Below are 19,570 nucleotides of genomic sequence, written 5' to 3'. Positions count from 1 at the left end.
CGTAAAGCCGTATTTTTCAGGGCATTGTAAACATTCAAACACTAAAATAGACAAATGATGTGGAACGCATAGGAAATTAAGCAGAAAAAAAATTTCAAAGACTTATACCCCTCTCCAAAGTACGTATCCACTCGGCATAGTTACTACCTTCCAAATATTTGCCCCACATTAATAGATAAGTTCTTCGTTTATGGTTTGAAATTCAATAACTTCAGTTAAAATTCAACCCCGAATAGCTATACCATATACCTTAAAATCCCCAAATCATTTCCAAAATTTGAAAATAACTTTATTACTTTCGACCAAAAATGGTAAATGAATATAAAACTTTAGTGTGTTTCGATGTTATGATGTTTTCTCTTTAGCCTAGTGGTTTTACATGATTTGTCATTTAACGCTTTTGTTTCTCTGACCCCTAGCAATTTCGCCACTGGGTTAACGTGAGTAGAATAATTGCAATGAAACTCTTTGGGTAAACTTAAATAGAGAAAAGTTAACTTTTAAAAATTAGTCAAAAAGGACTTGGGCAATAAAATAACTGAAAGAAAACTGAATATTGTTCTTACATGGAAAATCTCACCAATACCCCTTCCCCCAGCTGGATTTACGAATCAACAGAGGCATCAAGTCTTTAGCTCAGGGGACTATCAAGGGAGGTGGATGCAAGGGTGACGAAGCCCCCTTCCCCCCCAGTGGTTTTCTATGTTGCAAAAAGTTTTCCAAATAATAAATAAAAATTGGCATTTTGACAGGTCCATCTCTTCTGGTTTTCGACTGCAAATTTTCTGAATAATTTTTTCGTCAAAATATTAAAACCTATAAGTTTACGATTTTAAATTGCGTATCTGAATAATTATTGGGGTTTCAATGATTTCTTTTTTTGTATCGGCAAAAACGTACATTAGTAAGATTGTTTGACACATCTGTTCCCGAAGAAACATTGGGTCTTAGACCTTTTCCCCCAACTAAAGTCCCATACATCTCCTTGACTTTGCTCACCTTGTATAGCAAGCATCAAATGGATGATATCCCAAATGGGGGACTCTTAGGAGCATCGGTAGCTGTTCGTCATCTGATATTTTACCACTGCCACCTACAGAGCTGTCTGAATGCCCGCCAGATGCAACCTCAACCATAATGCTTTCTCCATTCTGAAAAATATAGATGTTAAGCAGATTGTACACCTTTTTTGATTCAAAAGATCTCTGCAGCCTAACATAGGATACATTTTTTTTATATTCAGGCAAAGCAGCAAATTTGAATTCAGAAAAAATTTGTTGCGGTTAGTAATATCTGAATTTTTCAATAAATTGATAATTAGTTTTTACTTTCGATATTCCATACATCGAAATCAATATTTCGAAGCTGTTGCCTAGATAAGATACATGTCACCTGGTTGAACTTTCTAGATTTTTAGGAATTTTAATCAGAGCCTTAATCTTATTTCTCTTTAATCCGAGCCTTAATCTTATTTCTCTTTAATCCTTAGCGACGTATCTACTTCCCTTATTTTCTTCTAATTCTAAAAAAAGATAAGTCATTCAAAAACTTTTTTTTTAACAAAACTCTTACCTCTTTTACCTTGCGTAAAGCGTTTTCACTGATATTCCAAGCGGGTTTTCTAGCATTCTACCCTAAGAAACAACTATTAACATCATTAACGGTACTACTATTTACCCTATTTTCCTGCACTGACCTTGAAACTCTGATTCACAATGAAATAATCGATAAAATTAGTCGCCTCAATATCATATGAGTACCATGAATTTTTTTTTTTTGAAAACTGTGTAATATTTTGTTTAAGAAATGTGAATTAATCAGAATTACCACAGTCCTTGGGCTTTTAGAGCAATAAAACTTAAAATTGTCATTATCGTATTGCTTATCAACTAGATTATTGTACTTGCAAAATCATAGCAATCTTTTGCCACTGCCATTTTTTTTTACCAGCAACAAATTTCCCATAGCTACGGTATCATCTATCCCCATTTGTACCCCACTGGGCAGTAAAGTCCCTAATAAAAATATTATATTTCTACGTGGTATCTTATATATTTGTTCCTGTAACTGTACGTGAAATTTATCTAGGTTAAAACTGTCTTCGTCAGTGCTTTCTACAGGGATATATACCAAACTGACTGATACATTGCACTTTCTGGTCATAAACGTGTGCAACTACGACTTTATTGTTAATTCTGTTGAAATCTTAACAAGACGTAAAAGGCTCCTCAGTGCTGATGAGTCCTAATCCGTATCATTATAACCCATTCTTCACACCTGGGTAAATATTTACCAAATATTTGAGTTACGACTAAAGTGAATATACCACTCGGTGCCCTTATTTATGCTCTTTACGAATATAATAATCATTTTTGTCGGAAATGAATTTTAGCCCCCACCCCTATATATAACAATTCAGGGTATATATTTGTACATTAGGGGGGTGGGGTAAATATTATTTCTGATATAAATGAGAGGTAAGTTTAAGCGTCACTCCTTAAGGTCACCTTGCAGCGCGGTTTTCAGCCCAGTTTCTTGTTAAGCAAGCACAAGAAAGGTCAAACCCGATGCAACCATGAGGCCACAGAGGCAGAGTTTCGCTTCCGGGTTAGGGACGACGGAAGGTGATTATGACAGAGTGGAGACACTCAGCCATCTCATAACACTGAGACAGCTCCGAAATTTTTGTAACCAGCTTATCCTTGCTAGGGTACAATGAATAGCTAATAGCAGATGAATAAAGTTAGAAATAACGAATTCGTTAAAACTATTAAATGCATATTTTCTGATAGTTTTTCTTTCCAGTTTGGAATGCTTGCATCCCCAAAAATGATTCATAGTTCTAACGTAAATTCACAATAAAAGGTTATACCGACGACCAACTTTAAGTAATTAAGTGACGAAGATATACTAAGGAAAACAAACATAACCACATAAACCTAAAAAAGTACTCAAATTTAAGTAAATTTACAATCAACTAATATCACATGCGCAAATTTTGCACATGCAAAATTCGCCACAGTTTTTAACGCTATTTTTTGGAACTAAATCATTTTCAACAAGTGATTGGCCTAAATTCTAACGGTAATTTCTTAAATGTTTTGATTCAAAAATTGCAAATTCTCTCTAAGTATTATGCCAATAATAAATTTTCAGAAACGAAGTGACAAAGAAACACACACACACAAAACAAAAACTTTAAAAGCATCAACATACCTTGGTGAAGAAAGGCGTGATGAACACAAAGAATATGTCATAGAAGAACAGGACAACGAGCAAAATTGTACATATTTTGAAATTTGGTAGTCTTATCAATCTCAGCATGTTTATACTAGAAAAAAAAAACATACAATCCCACATACACGAATTAATAGGAAAATAGAAGCGACATTATGGAACACTCTCCAAGGCAAAATAAATACCCAGAGCGAAATGTTGACAGACACAGACTAACGGTTAATTAATCCAAATTTGCAGAGTTTCTTTTCTGCCTCTCACGACAAACCTATAATCAATATTGTCAGATTGTCAGTTACAATCTTTCCAATTTGATGTATAATTTTTTTACCCGTCACCTTGAGTAGATACTTTATAAAACGTCACAAACCTTTAATTCTGTTGACCCCTTGTCTTATTTTTCTATTTCGTGGTTAATTAGTTCTTTGCCTTTACAAACAGCATACTTTTTTCAGTCAATGTAACGTTTTTCGTGTTAGCGGTGTGACGTCGAAAGTTTTTTTCTTGTTCCTTTAGTACTCCACTGATTTTTTTTTTCCTTATTTTAAGTTGGAGACAATTAATTATATCAAATTTAATCGCTTCAACAGGAGCTTTAACCATTTTCCTACAAATATGTTGTAGCCCTCAGCCCTCAGACAAGGGTTGTAATTTATGCCCTGAGGGCATATAAGGTATTTATAGAAAGCATTGTCATAGAAACTAAAAAAGGGCTCATTTGATTGGAAATTGAAAGGAAGGTACATCAAACAAAGTTAAGCTGATTGTAATCCGACTTTTATCTTCTCTGTTATGATCAAAATCCAAATTGTAAGAATCTCTGTTGCAGGGATTGTGCATCTTTATGTGTGAAAACAGACTTATATTCTGAGTAGATATATATTACGTTGCTCACAGGGAGCGACATATCCTATGGAAATTACAAGAGTAAAGCGACATATCCTCTTGCCAAAAACGAAAGGTATAAATTATGATTTCAAAAAAAAATAATAGGAAATTGGAAAAGATTCCTCAGATCTTTTACCACCATTCCGCAAACCTGGTAGAATAAAAAAATGAGGAAACTTATCACCCTATTGTAAAAAAACAATTAACACAACTTTCGATAATATGAACTTAAATGGAGACCACACTAACAAGCTACAGACTATTGTTACAGATCTTATTGTTCTTGCATTTTGTTAGATTATTTATTTTTCTTAATTGAAGGACAATTGTCATACAAGATGGTAAAGAATCTGCGTAAACTAATAAAATACTAGATATGCGGATTTGGCCTCAGCAACAGCATAATTATTCGTGGCATTATAACTTTTGCAACAAAGAAACTTAAAAGAATCAACTATCTGGAACGTATATACAATAGCCTCCGGGATTACATGGAGTGGATGGGTTTCGCAAATAATGAGCATTTGAATGAGGAAGGTAAAGGGAGATAGAGATTGTGTATCTCAGTAGTTTATTATTTTTTGTCCACTGCTTTGTTTTAAAATATTATGCCCGTTATCTCTATATTTTTATTTGTTAAATTCTGTGAGTGCAAAGGCAGTGTTGTCTAAGCAATTATTTAAAATAATTATTTTAAAACTTCGCAAACCTAGATATCCAAACCAATATTTATTACACTTTTAATCAATAATTATTAATTTATTAATCACAATATTTTGTTCATCGTTATATTACAATGTCGGAATCTCAAAAAAAAAAAAAAATCCACTGGAAACAATAAATCAGAAACCTTGACTCAGAATCACATCATGCAATAGCTGATGGGCTAAGTACTGCTCGAAAGATACGAGGACAATACACGAGTCCAAATTTCCGAGCTGCTGACGGTGGCGATTAAAACTGGTGGAAGAAGATAGAAAAGGGCCGCAAAGCATGTTATAACAATATTGTTAAACAAAATTTACTCGATCGATTGGTCTAATCTACATGCTTATATCCTATATGGGACTCATATTATAAGGTCAGTTCTATTAATTGCAAAAACAGTCTGAAATATGAGCTTTTCAAAATGTATGTCTTATCTTTAATGCTCGAAAGATACGAGGATAATACGCGAAGCCAAATGTCCGAGCCGCCGACGGTGTCGATTAAAACTGGTGGAAGAAGATAGAAAAGGGCCGCAAAGCATATTATAACAATATTGTTAAACAAAATTTACTCGATCGATTGGTCTAATCTACATGCTTATATCCTATATGGGACTCATATTATAAGGTCAGTTCTATTAATTGAAAAAACAGTCTGAAATATGAGCTTTTCAAAATGTATGTCTTATCTTTAATGCTCGAAAGATACGAGGATAATACGCGAAGCCAAATGTCCGAGCCGCCGACGGTGGCGATTAAAACTGGTGGAAGAAGATAGAAAAGGGCCGCAAAGCATATTATAAAAATTTTGTTAAACAAAATTCACTCGATCGATTGGTCTAATCCACATGCTTATATCCCATTTGAGACTCAAGTTATAAGGTCAGTTCTATTAATTGCAAAAACAGTCTGAAAAATGAGATTTTCAAAATGTATGTCTTATCTTTAATGCTAGATAAACAGCTTTATTGTAAAGAAAACTGTTGGTCAATAACAATAAAAAAAAAACAAAATGTATATTTCACCTTCGTAATTCCCCTGAGGAATTTATGATGAATAATATACCTGCTTTTGGATTATCAGACACGAAACATTCTTTCTTTCTTTCTTTCTCTTTCTCTCAATTAAATAAGACACCAAAAAGCTAGATTAACATACTTTTGACAAGTTTTCCAATTTGAGGCTCTGGGGCAATTAACTCATAAATAAAATCCATTTAGAATTTTACTGGCTTACTTCTATAGAGTCTATACATCTATTGCTTTGATAAAAGTGTTTCACAAGAAAAAGTACCTAAAAGCAACTCCTAGGATATCTTGTAATATCCAGGCCCAAGGCTCCTTCCGGTAGACTACCCAAATGATAGAAAGACTGCAGGCAATAGTGAAGAGAACTATTTGACTCAGCCTGAAGACTATGCTGCGACGATTCGCAGATTCACTGAAAAAATAAATAAATAAAGTGTATCTAATAAAGAATGCCGGATTACCGGCATTATAGAATGCCTTTTGGATTACCGGATTTGAAAAGTCTTCTTTATTATTTGTTGTTGCTGGCAACATTGTTTTTACATGTTTTGTCATCACTGATGATTAAGATTATATTTTGATACTGTGTTTTTATCTTCAAGTTAATGTATGTGGTGTAAATTCGTGAATGTGATGTAAAAATATGGTAAATTCGATTCAAATTATTTTTTAATCTGGGATTCTTTTTGAAACATTGATACTACCAAGAATAAAAGTTCTAAATATTAGTGTAACATTTCCTGTTGCACTTTTATCTAGATGGCACTCGGAAGTTTCTAAATAGCAACCACATTAGTTCAAGTGTACAGCTACAGCTATTTAAATTGTTTAGAAGCAAAATCCATTGTGTAAAAAAAAACGAAAAATCAAATGAAAATACATCGCTGGTCTTATTGTGCCAGTTATTAAGTATAATATTTTTTTTTACTTATTTCTGTTATTCGCTTAGGTGTTTGAATACGAGACCTGTTCTTTTGAAAATATAATTATGGACTTAGTCATATTGGAATCAGAAATATTCAGTATTTTAAACAGAAGTGACTGTTACCCACTTTTTTGGTCTTCGGACTTCCAGCACTTCGGACACTCCGCACTTCTAGCAAAATACAGATTCTTCATACTCTATCAGTGAGGTCTGACTTCAATCCTCTGACAACTTGCAACAGGATTTGGAACACGCTTCCTGTGTTTGCACGAAGCTGCCACTCGTTTGGTATGTTAAAAAATTATGTTAGAGATTTTCTAGCTAGTAATTAAGTTTTTTCTGGTTTCCCTTGGAGTTGATGTCTCTGGATTGAGTTGGATATTTATTTGAGTTGGTGAAATCATGTGCTATCCCCTGCCTAGCTTGTCATTCTGGGGATTATTAAGGTGGGCGACTGGTTTTTTTTTTTGGGATTTGGTTTATATTTTTTTTTTTTCTCCCCTGTTCTTTCCCGGTCATGGAGCCTTATGATTTGGTTGAAGTACTTTTTTGTTTATGATTTTTTTTTATTGTTAATTAAAGAACTCAGAACTCAGTGGTTTGACACTTTAGTGAGTAGTGTGCATTATTGCAAAATTTTTATTCATTCGTCAAAATTGAAACCGAAAACATGACCTAACGTTAAAAATCCTGACCTGCAACTATGCTATTGTATGATATTGAGTTTCTATTTTCCCTTGAAACTTTTGGTAAACAGTCAGCCCCATGTACAAATTAACTTCAAACACTAAGTTATTTGAATGATTGACAGCATTCCATTTTGAATTCATCGTCTAGTAATTAACTAGTAATTAAATCGTCTATTATTAACTTTTCTTCTTTCTATAAGTTCGATGAATCAGAACCTTCGTTTATGGTAAATCCATTTGTCTCGCAAATGTCAGGTCGACAGTGACTAGAATTTCAATTTTCTTTCCTTCTTGATGAAGAGATTCCCGTACACGTAAGAAATATACAAATTAAACACCACACAAGCTGACGGGGTGAGGGAAGGGGTTGTTCACCAGTCGAGGTTCTTAGAGGGAATATTCGCAAGCTGGTAGGGTAACAGCAGTAACAGTGAAAAGTAGAGTACAGGTTGTAGTAGTAGGAGTAATAAAATAAAAGTATCAGCATTAGAGTACAGGTTGTAGTAGTAGGAGTAATAAAATAAAAGTATCAGCAGTTGTGATGACAGGAACTAGTTAGATTTGCCGGTGAAAACATCTACCCGCCAGCTTAAGACCGGCTAGGGCAGGCAAGACTCGTCCCTCAAAAGAAAGGGGAGAGTCGCCCACCACTTACCCCCATTAGTGGCAAGCGGCATTTCATCCTCAGAACCAGTGGAAACAAGAAAACTTCTTTTTCCGCCTCGAATTGCTCGTAAAGGTATATTTTCTTGCGCCGTGGCCAGCACTTCATAATATATACCAGGGGATTACACAATAAACTACATAAACAAACCAAGAAAGTAAAACGGATGGCATATTAGCGTCTCAATATTGCAGGAAACCTGTGAAATTATTATTTACTAAAAAAAAATTGCTGAAGAATTTCGATTACCTTTTTTTCTTTTCTTTTTGTTGCACATATTCCTGTAAATCAAAGAGAAACTAAACAAATTAAACAACGCGCAAGTCGAAGGGGGAAGGGATGCTGTTGGCCAGCCCAAAATCTTGAAGAGGAGTTTGATAGATTGGTAACAATTAAAACGAAATGAAAAGTATGGATTAATGAGTAAAACTTTATAGTAAGAAAATAGAAAAATAAGAAAAAATACGCTTTGTCAGTAATAATAAAACTCCGAAGCCCGCTGAACTAACTAAACGGACAGGATTGTAGGGCGACTTACTAAAACGTACAATGCAACAGCCGTTTATTTTTATATCCGTATGCATGGCAAAACCTACTTAAGGAAACTCAGGGGACTCTTTTCAAACCTACCTGCCCCCCCCCCTCAAAGAGTAGCGACATTTGAAGTAAATAAAGCCAAGAAACTGGCAGTTTTTTGTATAGCCCTGTTGACCATATGCAACTTTATCATACAGCAGTAGTTGTTGACAGCAAGGTCAAGAGTCAATTAAATTTTGACTCTCAAATTATACAAGAATATGACTTAATTAACTTTGTTTCTAAACCGCTCGTCTCATGAGCTAAGCATATTTGAATCTCGGATAGCTTTTCGCTTCTTGCTTTTTCCATTTACATATCCATTTATTATATAACTGCAAGAGATGATTCCTCAAGTTAACTATTTCTCCCATAGCGAAATTTTGTGTCTCTTAGCTCAAATAGAATTGTCGTAGATTCTGACCTTAAAATATAACAAGCTTTGGTGCTTTAATATCGCTTTTATAAGAATATAAAACATCCAAAGACAACCTACGGAGAGAGAGAGAGAGAGAGAGAGAGAGAGAGAGAGAGAGAGAGAGAGAGAGAGAGAGAGAGAGAGAGAGAGAGAGAGAGAGAGAGAGAGAGAGAGAGAGAGAGAGAGAGAGAGAGAGAGAGAGAGAGAGATTGCTAAGAATTTTTAAGAAAATTCAATTGCAAATAATTGTTTTCTTAGCACGTCTCCTTATGTAGTCGAATGGTCATACATTTATACCAAAGTATGTTCTGGGAAGGTATTATAAACTGTTATGTTTATAGTATAATTACCGAAGAGAGAGAGAAAGAGAGAGAGGGGAGAGAGAGAGAGATGTGAAATATCTGAACTCATACTTACTTATAAGAACAAACGCATTTTGGCATAATTTTCATGAAAAGTGGCTCCAAGCACTGATAAACTGCAGTAGCAGATGCAAAGGCAAAAAGTCCAATGATAACATAAACTAGAAAAGAGAGAAAATTGTTGAACTCGTACAGAAAATAAGGTTTAAACATGCCTATAGGTAGGGCCTACAAATCCCAGCTACTCCCATTCTTATTAAACGAGAAAGAATTCATTAACTCCTTAAAATAAACAACGGAGAGAAATACGTGGCTAGCTTGAATAATAATGCATTAATCATCTGGTGAAAAAATTGTCGAATTTTCGGGAGTTCTGGTGTAATTCTGAGCACGGAAAATGTATGGAGAATAGTTAGTTAGGTAGTATGTCATAAATTACATCTATACATATAATATGGGATGTATGTCTGTAGGTCTGCCCTTTATGCATTACAACACTCAAGACCGTATCCAAGATTTTTGTTAGGGGTGGTGGGAGGGTGGGTTGTTACAAAAAAAAAATCAAAAAGCGCATCAAAAATGAGTTTTATGGATGTTTATTACGTTTTTACGACTCAGACAAACATTTCGGGGGGGGGGGGGAGGGGTTCAAACACCCAAACCCCTCTCCTGATTACGGCCTTGACTAAACTGTTCATTTGATCCCCGAGAAAATTAAAGAAGTTTTTGAGTAGTTAGTACACTCTTGGGGAGGTTTTAGGTATACCCCCCCCCCCGAGTCCTTCTTAATACTTTAACGCTGATGAAATTAGAGAAGCCCTCTTCTGGCAATGTTATTCACATTTCCAGGATATTCAATTAATGGTTTAGTTAATCATGAATTTTGTCATCTAACAAATTTCTGGAATTACACAATTACTATTTCAGTGAACTCCCTGAATTTGGTATTCAGCAATCTTTTCCAAATTTAAAAATACCATCTTTGTTTGTTATGTGGAGAAAATTAATCGTGAGAGGGAATTCAGTAAGAGAAGGCAGGATTTCCCTTGAGGGAGGACGTTCCGCGGGAAAATTTTCTTTGGAGGGAGAGGGTTTCCGCAAGGGGAAATTCTCCAGGGGGGTGGAATGTCCTTTCTTTTAAGATCGCAGCAACACACGACGGATAAGCTAGTATGATTATATTTTAAATTACACATGTGGTATAGGAAAGGTTTCCTACCGGTAGATGACACCCTGGGACGGGAAGAGCAACTTTTTTTTTTCTTCTTTTTTTTTTTTTTTTTTTAATAGGGGATACGATGGTTTTATATCTACTAGTCCATACATTGGCTAATGTACAATAAAGGAAGATTAATTACTTATATTTTATTTTGTTTTGTTCATAGGTTTATTGATTATGACATGTGAATGATACCAACAAATAAAGCGACGATAAATAGGTAGATTATGAAAATACTAATATCACGGAATGCTGGAGTCGTACCGACTCTTTGAAGTTAATTCTGTAGGAGCATACGATGAAATAGATGCTAAGAGAAAAAAAAAACATAAAAAATCTACAGGATTCGGCAGTCAACGAATTTTTCGTCATTTCTAGGTAATAGTTTTCATTAATATGGAATACCTTTATTAATATACTAAATAAATTGTCAATCAAGTGATGCTTGTTGTTTATTTAAAATTGGTCTAGTTCAGATGATTAGAAGAGACTGCGGCTTATTCTTGTTTTGGACCAATCGCAAATTCAACCTGCAACAAGGAATCGCTTCAATATTAAGATTAATAAAGCAAAATAGAACAGTGATTTACTCTAAGAGTTATTAGGGCCTTTTGGGTCCTTATTCATAATATTACCCTAAAATAAAAGATCTTAACTACAGTTATTGGCCAATATATATTTAGTGAGTTATATATATTTATAAGTAGTTTGCGTGTTTGGGTACCTCCATAGGAGGCACGGACCAAGGGGGGACCTTGTCCCTGGGGGTCCATAATAGACTCTGGGACACCCTCGCCCGGGGTCATAAATACAGGTAGAGGAGGAAGAAGGCCCCTCAAATGTACACTCAAAAGGACCCACAGGTTTGTCCTCAAGTCCCATGAGTTGCATAATTTCTCCCAGTAATGGGTTAAATTGCACGGTGATGCAGAACACCAACGCGGGAGGATCCTCTATAGGAGGACAACTGTGGAAGAGCATAAGATCAAGATCTATGGACAACGAACTCCGCAAAGGGTTGCCTAGACATGTTTGGTGCACCTGCAAGACTGGGGAGCTTTCCATTAACTCTATTCCAACGTGAGGAGTGGCACCTCTCAAGGAAATTATACCCTAGTAAAGGACAAAGCATTTACATGGGTTTCTGACTAATGGATAATTCTTCTGGGCTTAGTATTTTCTGAAGTGTTTTTTTGGGCTGAAAAACTTCTTCCTAGCTAATTTATCTATTATGGGCTGCCTCCCCGTAGTAGCATAATATTTGTAAGCATGAATATATAATGAGTCGGAGGTAATAGGCTTGAGAATGTCTGTGCAGAATTTCAACTCTTTTTGATAGAAGAGCATCGCTAAGTACTGAGAACAATGTTGTAACCAAGAGGGGTCCAAGATTGCACAAAGCCTCCATGCATGGAGGTCCCAGGGACTTCTTGCTGTCCGGTTCTAAGCTGGCTTAAGCACTTCGGTGTAGACTTGAGAAGATATGTGATCCCCGTCCTGCACTGGTATCCGGGATCATTGCTTTTCCTGAGGCGAAAATAATTTCAATGATTTAAAGAACATGAAAATTGGAACTTGGAATGTTACGACATTAAAAAATGACTATCGTATCGACATTTTGACTGTCAAATTCAGATTCGAACTGGACTTATTTGGAGTTTCAGATACTCATATCCCAGGGGTAGGAAGCATGAAATTAGGTGATATAGAATTTGTTTTCACAGGCAGGAAGGATGGGGTACATAGACAGGGAGTAGGGCTCATGATGAATACGGAAGCTGCTAAGTCTTGTTTAGGCTGGGAAGGTATTAATAATAGAATACTAATTGCTCATATTATGACTAGAAAGTTCAGGGTATCAGTTATAGTAGTAACGCCCCTGTAGAACCGACTGACGGAGATACTAGGGACTCAGATGAATTCTACTTAGAGTTACAAGAACAAATAGACAAGGTCCCCGGTAGAAATATGATGTTATTACTGGGGGATGTTAACGCCCAGGTTGGTAGAAATAGGGATAGATGGTATCCCAGCCTAAGTAAATTTGGTGTAGGAAAAGAAAACAGTAATGGATACAGACTTTCGCAATTTTGTAGGTATAACAATCTAGCTATAACCAATACGGTGTTTGGTCATAAAATGGCTCATAAGTTAACATGGTATTCACGTGATGGTAGGACAGCAAACCTTATTGATTATGTTAGAGTAAACCGATGACTGGCAGGATAAATACAAGATACTAGGGTATATAAGAGTGCTTCTATTGATATTAAAAGTAAAGATCACCATCTATTAGTGTCAAGGGTTAATTTAAAACTGAAATATCGGAAGGGTAACTACCTCCCAGGAAGTTATGATGTTGGTAGACTCCAGGAAGAGAATTTGAAAGAAATTTTCAAGGAACAGTTGAATACTAAACTTGAGAGTTTAAAATTTGATAATGTGGAAGATGGTTGGAATAATTAAAAAAAAAAAATTTGTGAAGTTGCTGAAGGTGTATTAGAGAAGAAAGCTAGAATTGCAGCTAAGAATATTAGTGGAAAATATTTATGTTTAATATAAAGGAGAAAGGAATTATACAAAAATTATGTGAGTGATAGATTGTACAAAAACAAAAGAAATGAAAAGAAAGTGAATAAAGAATTAAAATATGAACTAAGGAGATGTGAAGTTGAGGCCATGGATAAAATTGCCGAGGATCTGGGAGATTCAGCTAGACGGCATAATAGTAAAATATTGTACTGGCACGCTAAAAAATTGAGAAGGAGTAGTCACTCCGCACTTATCCCAGCTAAAAATTGGAATGGGGTCGCAATTAGCTATAAGGAAAAAACTAAAGCGAGATGGGCCAAACATTTTGAGAATTTGCTAAACCGGGATAGAGTTACAGGACAAAATGAAGAGGAAAGTGAAAAAGTTTGTGATACCTTGGATGTGAAGGAAGATTTGTTTTGTGAGGAGGAATTAGCAACAGTATTAAAAGGATTAAAGAATAATAAGGCTCCAGGTGTTGATAGGGTGGTAAATGAGTTTCTTAAATATGGTGGCTCTGAGGTCAGAAATCATTTATTGAAGATTATGAATATGATTTTTGAAAGAGGGGAAGTACCTAACGATTTTAGGAAAACCTTAATTAAGCCACTTTATAAGAAAGGTGATAAAAGTGAGTGTGGTAATTATTGGGGCATTAGTCTGGTCTCTGTAGGTAGTAAATTACTTAGTAATATGATACTTTTTAGACTGAGAGATGCCGTAGACAAAGTTTTAAGAGAAGAGCAGTGCGGTTTTAGAAAAGGTAGAGGATGTGTCGACCAAATTTTCACTCTTAGGCTATTAATTGTAAAGTGCCTGAGTTTTCAAACACCTTCGGCCCTCAGTTTTATAGATTATGAGCAAGCGTTTGATACTGTTGACAGAAGAGCTTTAGTAAAGCTCTTATCCTTGTATGGTATACCAGACAAATACATTAAAGTGATTTGTGCTATGTAAGAGAATAACACTGCTGCGGTTAAAGTAGGAAATGAGGTTAGCGGCTGGTTTTGCATTAAATCAGGAGTTAAGCAGGGCTGTGTTTCCCCCTTTATATGGATTATGTTGATGGACTTTGTCTTAAGGAGCACAGGAAAGGCAATGAAAGACCGCGGAATCAAATGGGGAGGAAAAAGTATCCTGGACTTGGATTATGCTGATGATTTAAGCATCCTAGATGAAAGTATGAGCAAAATGAATGAATTTTTAGAGGTTTTGACAGATCAGGGTTCTAGAATTGATTAGAAAATTAATGTTAATAAGACTAAGTCACTAATGCTAGGAATAAGTGAAGATGAAAATGTGACGTTGAGTAATGAAAAGATTGATCAGATGAGCAGCTTCACTTACCTTGGTAATATTATTAGTAAAGATGGTGGGAGCAGTTAAGACGTTAAAAATAGAATAGCCAAGGATCAGGGTGTTTTTTCACAATTAAAAAAAGTCTGGAAGAATAGGAAGATAAGTCTGCAAACCAAGATTAGAATATTAGAAGCTACAGTAATGACAGTGGTCAAATATGGCTCTGAAGCGTGGGCGCTCAAAAAAGTGGATGAAGATTTGATAGATGTTTACCAGAAAAATTGTGTAAGGATTGTTCTTAGTGCTCAGTTGACAAGTCATATGTCAATTAATCGGGTAAACGAAAGATGCGATTCAAGGCCGCGTTCTTTAGCTGTAATGAAATTAATTCTGAGGTGGCTAGGACACGTTGTGCTGATTAAGCATGAAGTACTGCCAAAGGTTGTTCTTTTCAGCAAATCATCTAGGGCTCAACAGAAAGCAGGTTGTCCCCGTCTGGGGTGGGAGGACTTCATAAAGAAAGATTTAAAGGAAATGGGAACTTCGTGGGAGGGTGTAAAAAGGGAGGCTTCGAATAGATTGGGGTGGAGGAGGAGTGTGCGTAGCTGTGTTGGCCTCAGGCGGCTTGGTACTGCGGTGAGTTGTTGTTAGTAGTGGTAGTAGTGGCCAATTAAGACAAACCAATGCAACAATTAAGATTGAGCCTTGGAGCAGGTTATTCTAAAGTTATCCAAATCGCGATCTATGTTCTCTGTCTAGACTTTATTCGATGTATCGAAACCAGTCGATTCTTTTACTGCAAGGTTATTGGCCAATGTTAAAACACCAGAAATATCATCTTGTTTGATTTTTTCTATGTAATTAATTTCATCGTAAATTTTTAGTTTATATTGAAATTATTTTTAATCTGTGTTTGGTTTTCGACGTTCTCCTTTTGTTTTCATTAGGCTGCTCAACATCTCTTTAATATATACAGCATTATAAATAAATTATTAAAACAACTCTCACTGCTTAGTTTTCACGATACAGGCACCAAAAATACCTCCATTGAGCCTTTAAGCCTTTTGATAGTCTTCAGAGAGCTAGGACTAAGAGATTAGAGATGACAGTGGTATTATAAATCTAGACAAGCAAGAAACAGTTGAAGCAATTTTTTTTTGTCAAACGAATGCCATAAACATGCATTCAATACTAGGGGACTGGGTTACATAAGTGAATCGCAAGCTTAATCAGAGTACACTTGATAGTTTATGGCCACAAAAATGTCAAGCATCAAAGGAATTGCCCTGGGCTGTCCCGTACCCCGCGGCAAAAAATCCTTTACTTACCTAGTTTACGCTTTTCAATGCCGCATCCACGGAATGGTGGGTGGGGAGGGGGGTTAGGGGCTTGGCCCCCCCCCAATTTTTTTCCTCGTAAAAACGTAACGAAATCAATATAACAAATTTTTTGATACGTTTTTAGAAGTTTTTTTTGTACCCCCCTGGAAAAATTTCTTTGTAGCCCACCCCCCCCCAAACAAAAAAATCCTGGATACGACCCTGCCGCTTTTATATTGACTGAAACTCTCGTACCATTTTGGATAGACATAAATGGATAAAAGCTCATATGAACCTAAAACGAAAAGAAATAGCCCAAGTATAACGTAGTGTTTCAGAAATTTGGCAGGAACTTATGAAAGTTATAGTAAGTCCATATTAGCTTGCAAAGAATTTAATTTCTAAAGTTACCGATATGATCCTCAGGGGTCTTTCAGAGAAGACCCTCAAATTTGAGAAATTTTGGAAAAAATCAGAAAAACCTCAGACTTCCCTCTAATGTTATTGCCTGATCAGCGTTGGCAAATTTGCTGGAAATCTTACACCTTGATATATCAGGTTTGGTATCGTGCTTAGGTCTCCCTGCCATAGGCCATTATTTCAATACTAGTGACTGGTATGTATTTCACAGCTGATCTACATTGTTGCTACCTTAAATTCACAATAGTGCACACAGGCGTATTGAAGATTTTTTTTTTTTTGGGGGGGGGGGAGTACAAAAAACTTAAAAAAATGCATAAAAAATTCGTTTTTATGCATTTTCTTAGATTTTTATGAGTCAGAAAAAATGTAGAGGGAGAGGTGAAAGGTAAAACCCGGTAGCCCCTTGCTAGACCTAGGGTGTATCTCCCTGGATAGACCCTTGCTAGCCTATGTTCAATTAGCTTTATTAAAAAAAATGGATTTGGGATTGTCTTGAGTTTGATATATATGTTATTAGCCATCAACACCAAAAGACATTAAAAGTAGAAGACGTAAACCTAATCTAGAGATTTAACATTTTCAGTTAGGATAAGTAAAATAGGCGGCATTTAGGGGTTTCTGAAGTTTTATCAGTTGATACAGCGGAACACATGTTCATCAAGGGTAGACCTATTTCAAAATCTTAAGACAAAACAGGGGGAACATTATAAAGCAATGGTATATACTTTTCACGACATTGAAATTATAGAAGGCAAAGAACAAAACATTCTAAGATATCATTTCGTTCAGCAGCAAAATTGGAACTAGTTATTTTGACTGTAACTAGTTGTTTCCAGGGTTAATTTTTTGCAAAATTTATTTTTGATGTTAATTTAGAATTTTTTTTTTTTTTTTGCTGTTCTTCCCTTACGACAATTATCTTTTTTCCCTTATGCAAAGAGAAAAACTCCTTGACATTGTCCCAAAATATCTGATTATTTGCTTTGCGTGTAACCACAGTGGTCATGGCTGTATACTACTGTTTTTCAGACTGTTTCAGGCAAAATAGCGTGGTCTAAGAAATTGTTTTAAAAGAATACATTTTTACTTTAGATGAGCGATGTACGTTAGACTAGTTTTGACCATATTCTTTTTCAACGGACAATATCTTTTTTCGTAAAGTTTTTTAAAGCTCTTTTTTTGGTACTGTCAATGCTAAAAAGAAATACACATTAAAAAATAGTAATTTTTATCTAATTTGACCTTTTTGTGTATCAAATGTTCCTCCTCCCTTGAAAAAAGGAAAACTACAAAGAAAAGGAACAAAACCTTACCCAAGTAATCAAAAAACCAGTACAATAGCAAAAGCATGTTGACCATACAAAAAACAAAGATGACAATCATCATAGGGGTCAAAGAAACGGAGACCTCTTCCTTTGATAATTTTCTCGGTAAGTACATCGAACTTCTATCTACACTACTGGTAACATCCATTGATGACCCAGATACCCTATAAAAACACAAACGTTAGTGAGATTTAAAACAATATTAGTCGAAATTTAATTCAAAGCCTAAGATCATAAAAAAAAACAAGATATAGATTGACTACTACAACTAAGGGTAAATTTAACCATTTTAACTGAAACTTTGAGAATCAGCCTTTTAAAATTATTTTTAGAGACTAAAAATACAGATTTAAATCCGAGATTCTACACAGGTGATACATACTTTCGAGGATCTTTTGTTTAAAGTAAAGGAGAAGCTCTACAGTGGTGCAGCTTATGTACAGTATTAATATCTCACATACCAGAAAGGAGAGCAGGAGGAGACTAATTCTGATAAATTAAATTTTCAATTCTGCTCTTTACTACGATAAAAAAGTACTTTAACAGTTACAGAGACTAAACAATAAAACTAAGGAAATTTCAAAACTAAATTAAGAAAACTAACAGCTGGCAAATAGTACAGAATAGAAGCCATTGCGTATAAGAAGTAGGTGGTTATTAAGAAATAGGGGGAGGTAGGAGGAATATTAAGGGAGGCATGATTTTGATTGTTCTTACGAACAACTGGCTAGAAAAGTTTAATCTACCGAGCGTTTCAAAACTTACTCTAAACATGGAAAGCTACCGTAAGTTACAATTTGAAAACTCGGATACTAATATTTACAAAGATTTTCATCTCCTCTCCTCCAAGAAGGTATCAAAGAAAGTTTTCGTTTGTGTATGTTTTTAATAAATCAACATACTCAATGTTTTAAAGTAAGAATTAGTGAAGATACTCGGAAAGGAGATGAAACTATCACCAAATTTGAAAATAAACTATAAAACATTGAAAATGGGGCTAAGGAGTCAATTAGAAACTTTAGGGAATAATGTCACTCACTTTTCATTTTATTATAGTATAACTGACCCATAAGTTTCAGTGGGTTTATCACAGAAAAGATAAATTCAGTCTATCCCTTAGAGAACTTTCCATTTTGACAAGAGGAGTACCCGACTTGAAGATCGTTTAGTTCATGAATGGGACATTAGTTGCTTTTCTTTTCTAATACTTTCATGATTGTGATGTCAATAATCATTTTTTTGCCAAATATTTCTTTGAAAATATAAGTTATTCCAGATAGAATTCTTCGTGACAGATTAGTCTCATTGGGCCCTTGACACCATTGGCCCTAGAGCCAACAACCTACTGGGCCTATTAGCAAATCCTACCTGTCTTCAGACCACGACAAAACCGTATCCAGCTGTTTCAATCTTTACGGAATTTTTTTTTTTTATGACTTAAATTATGAGGTTTGACCCCCCCCCCTCCTGAAATGTTTGTCCGACTCGTAAAAACGTAACAAAAATGAATATAAACAAATTTTTGATGCTTTTCTGATTTTTTTTTTACCCTCCTCCTCCCAAAAAAATTTCTGGATATGACCCTGGCCGGAGATAGAGATATTCGGATTTTATGAAACTTACGTCATTAGCAAATGCTAATTTTTTTTTTTGCTTGAATAGAGAAGACTTTCATTTTTAAGTTCAGAAAAGAAAGTCTCTAAAAATATTTTAGCGTACCTCCTAGGAAAACATTAAAACTCAGCTCAAAATTGAATCACTGAATAATTTGACAGCTTTGGAAGTTCCCTGTTGTGCTAACCACCTTGATTGAAATCTTTTTCCGACACAGGATGTATATTATTTATGCTGTACGTACATTGAATAAACAGCGTTTTGTTTAAATTTAGTAAGAGATTTTAAAAGTTATGCTTTTTTTGTTTTAAAATAACCTTTTGTCAGCTTTTCAAGCTGTTGACA

General features: G+C 35.2%; 1 protein-coding gene across 1 annotated transcript in view; it reads right to left on the bottom strand.

The window, feature by feature from the left end:
• LOC148942881 (signal peptide peptidase-like 2B) overlaps positions 1-19,570 on the bottom strand; it is a 104,379-nt gene that overhangs the window by 54,063 nt on the left and 30,746 nt on the right. Inside the window, exons 6-10 of the mRNA XM_089102096.1 lie at positions 17,600-17,775; positions 9,550-9,655; positions 6,126-6,272; positions 3,217-3,331; positions 1,000-1,151 (exon numbers count right to left, since the gene is read on the bottom strand). Coding sequence (XP_088958222.1) covers positions 1,000-1,151; positions 3,217-3,331; positions 6,126-6,272; positions 9,550-9,655; positions 17,600-17,775 — 696 coding nt within the window. The remainder of the gene's footprint in view (positions 1-999; positions 1,152-3,216; positions 3,332-6,125; positions 6,273-9,549; positions 9,656-17,599; positions 17,776-19,570) is intronic.

The sequence above is a fragment of the Artemia sp. Qi Xiang Cuo genome, chromosome 16 (assembly GCF_049724085.1).
Source record: "Artemia sp. Qi Xiang Cuo chromosome 16, ASM4972408v1, whole genome shotgun sequence".
In the NCBI taxonomy this organism is placed as follows: domain Eukaryota; kingdom Metazoa; phylum Arthropoda; class Branchiopoda; order Anostraca; family Artemiidae; genus Artemia; species Artemia sp. Qi Xiang Cuo.
This window is presented reverse-complemented; position numbering and strand designations above follow the sequence as displayed.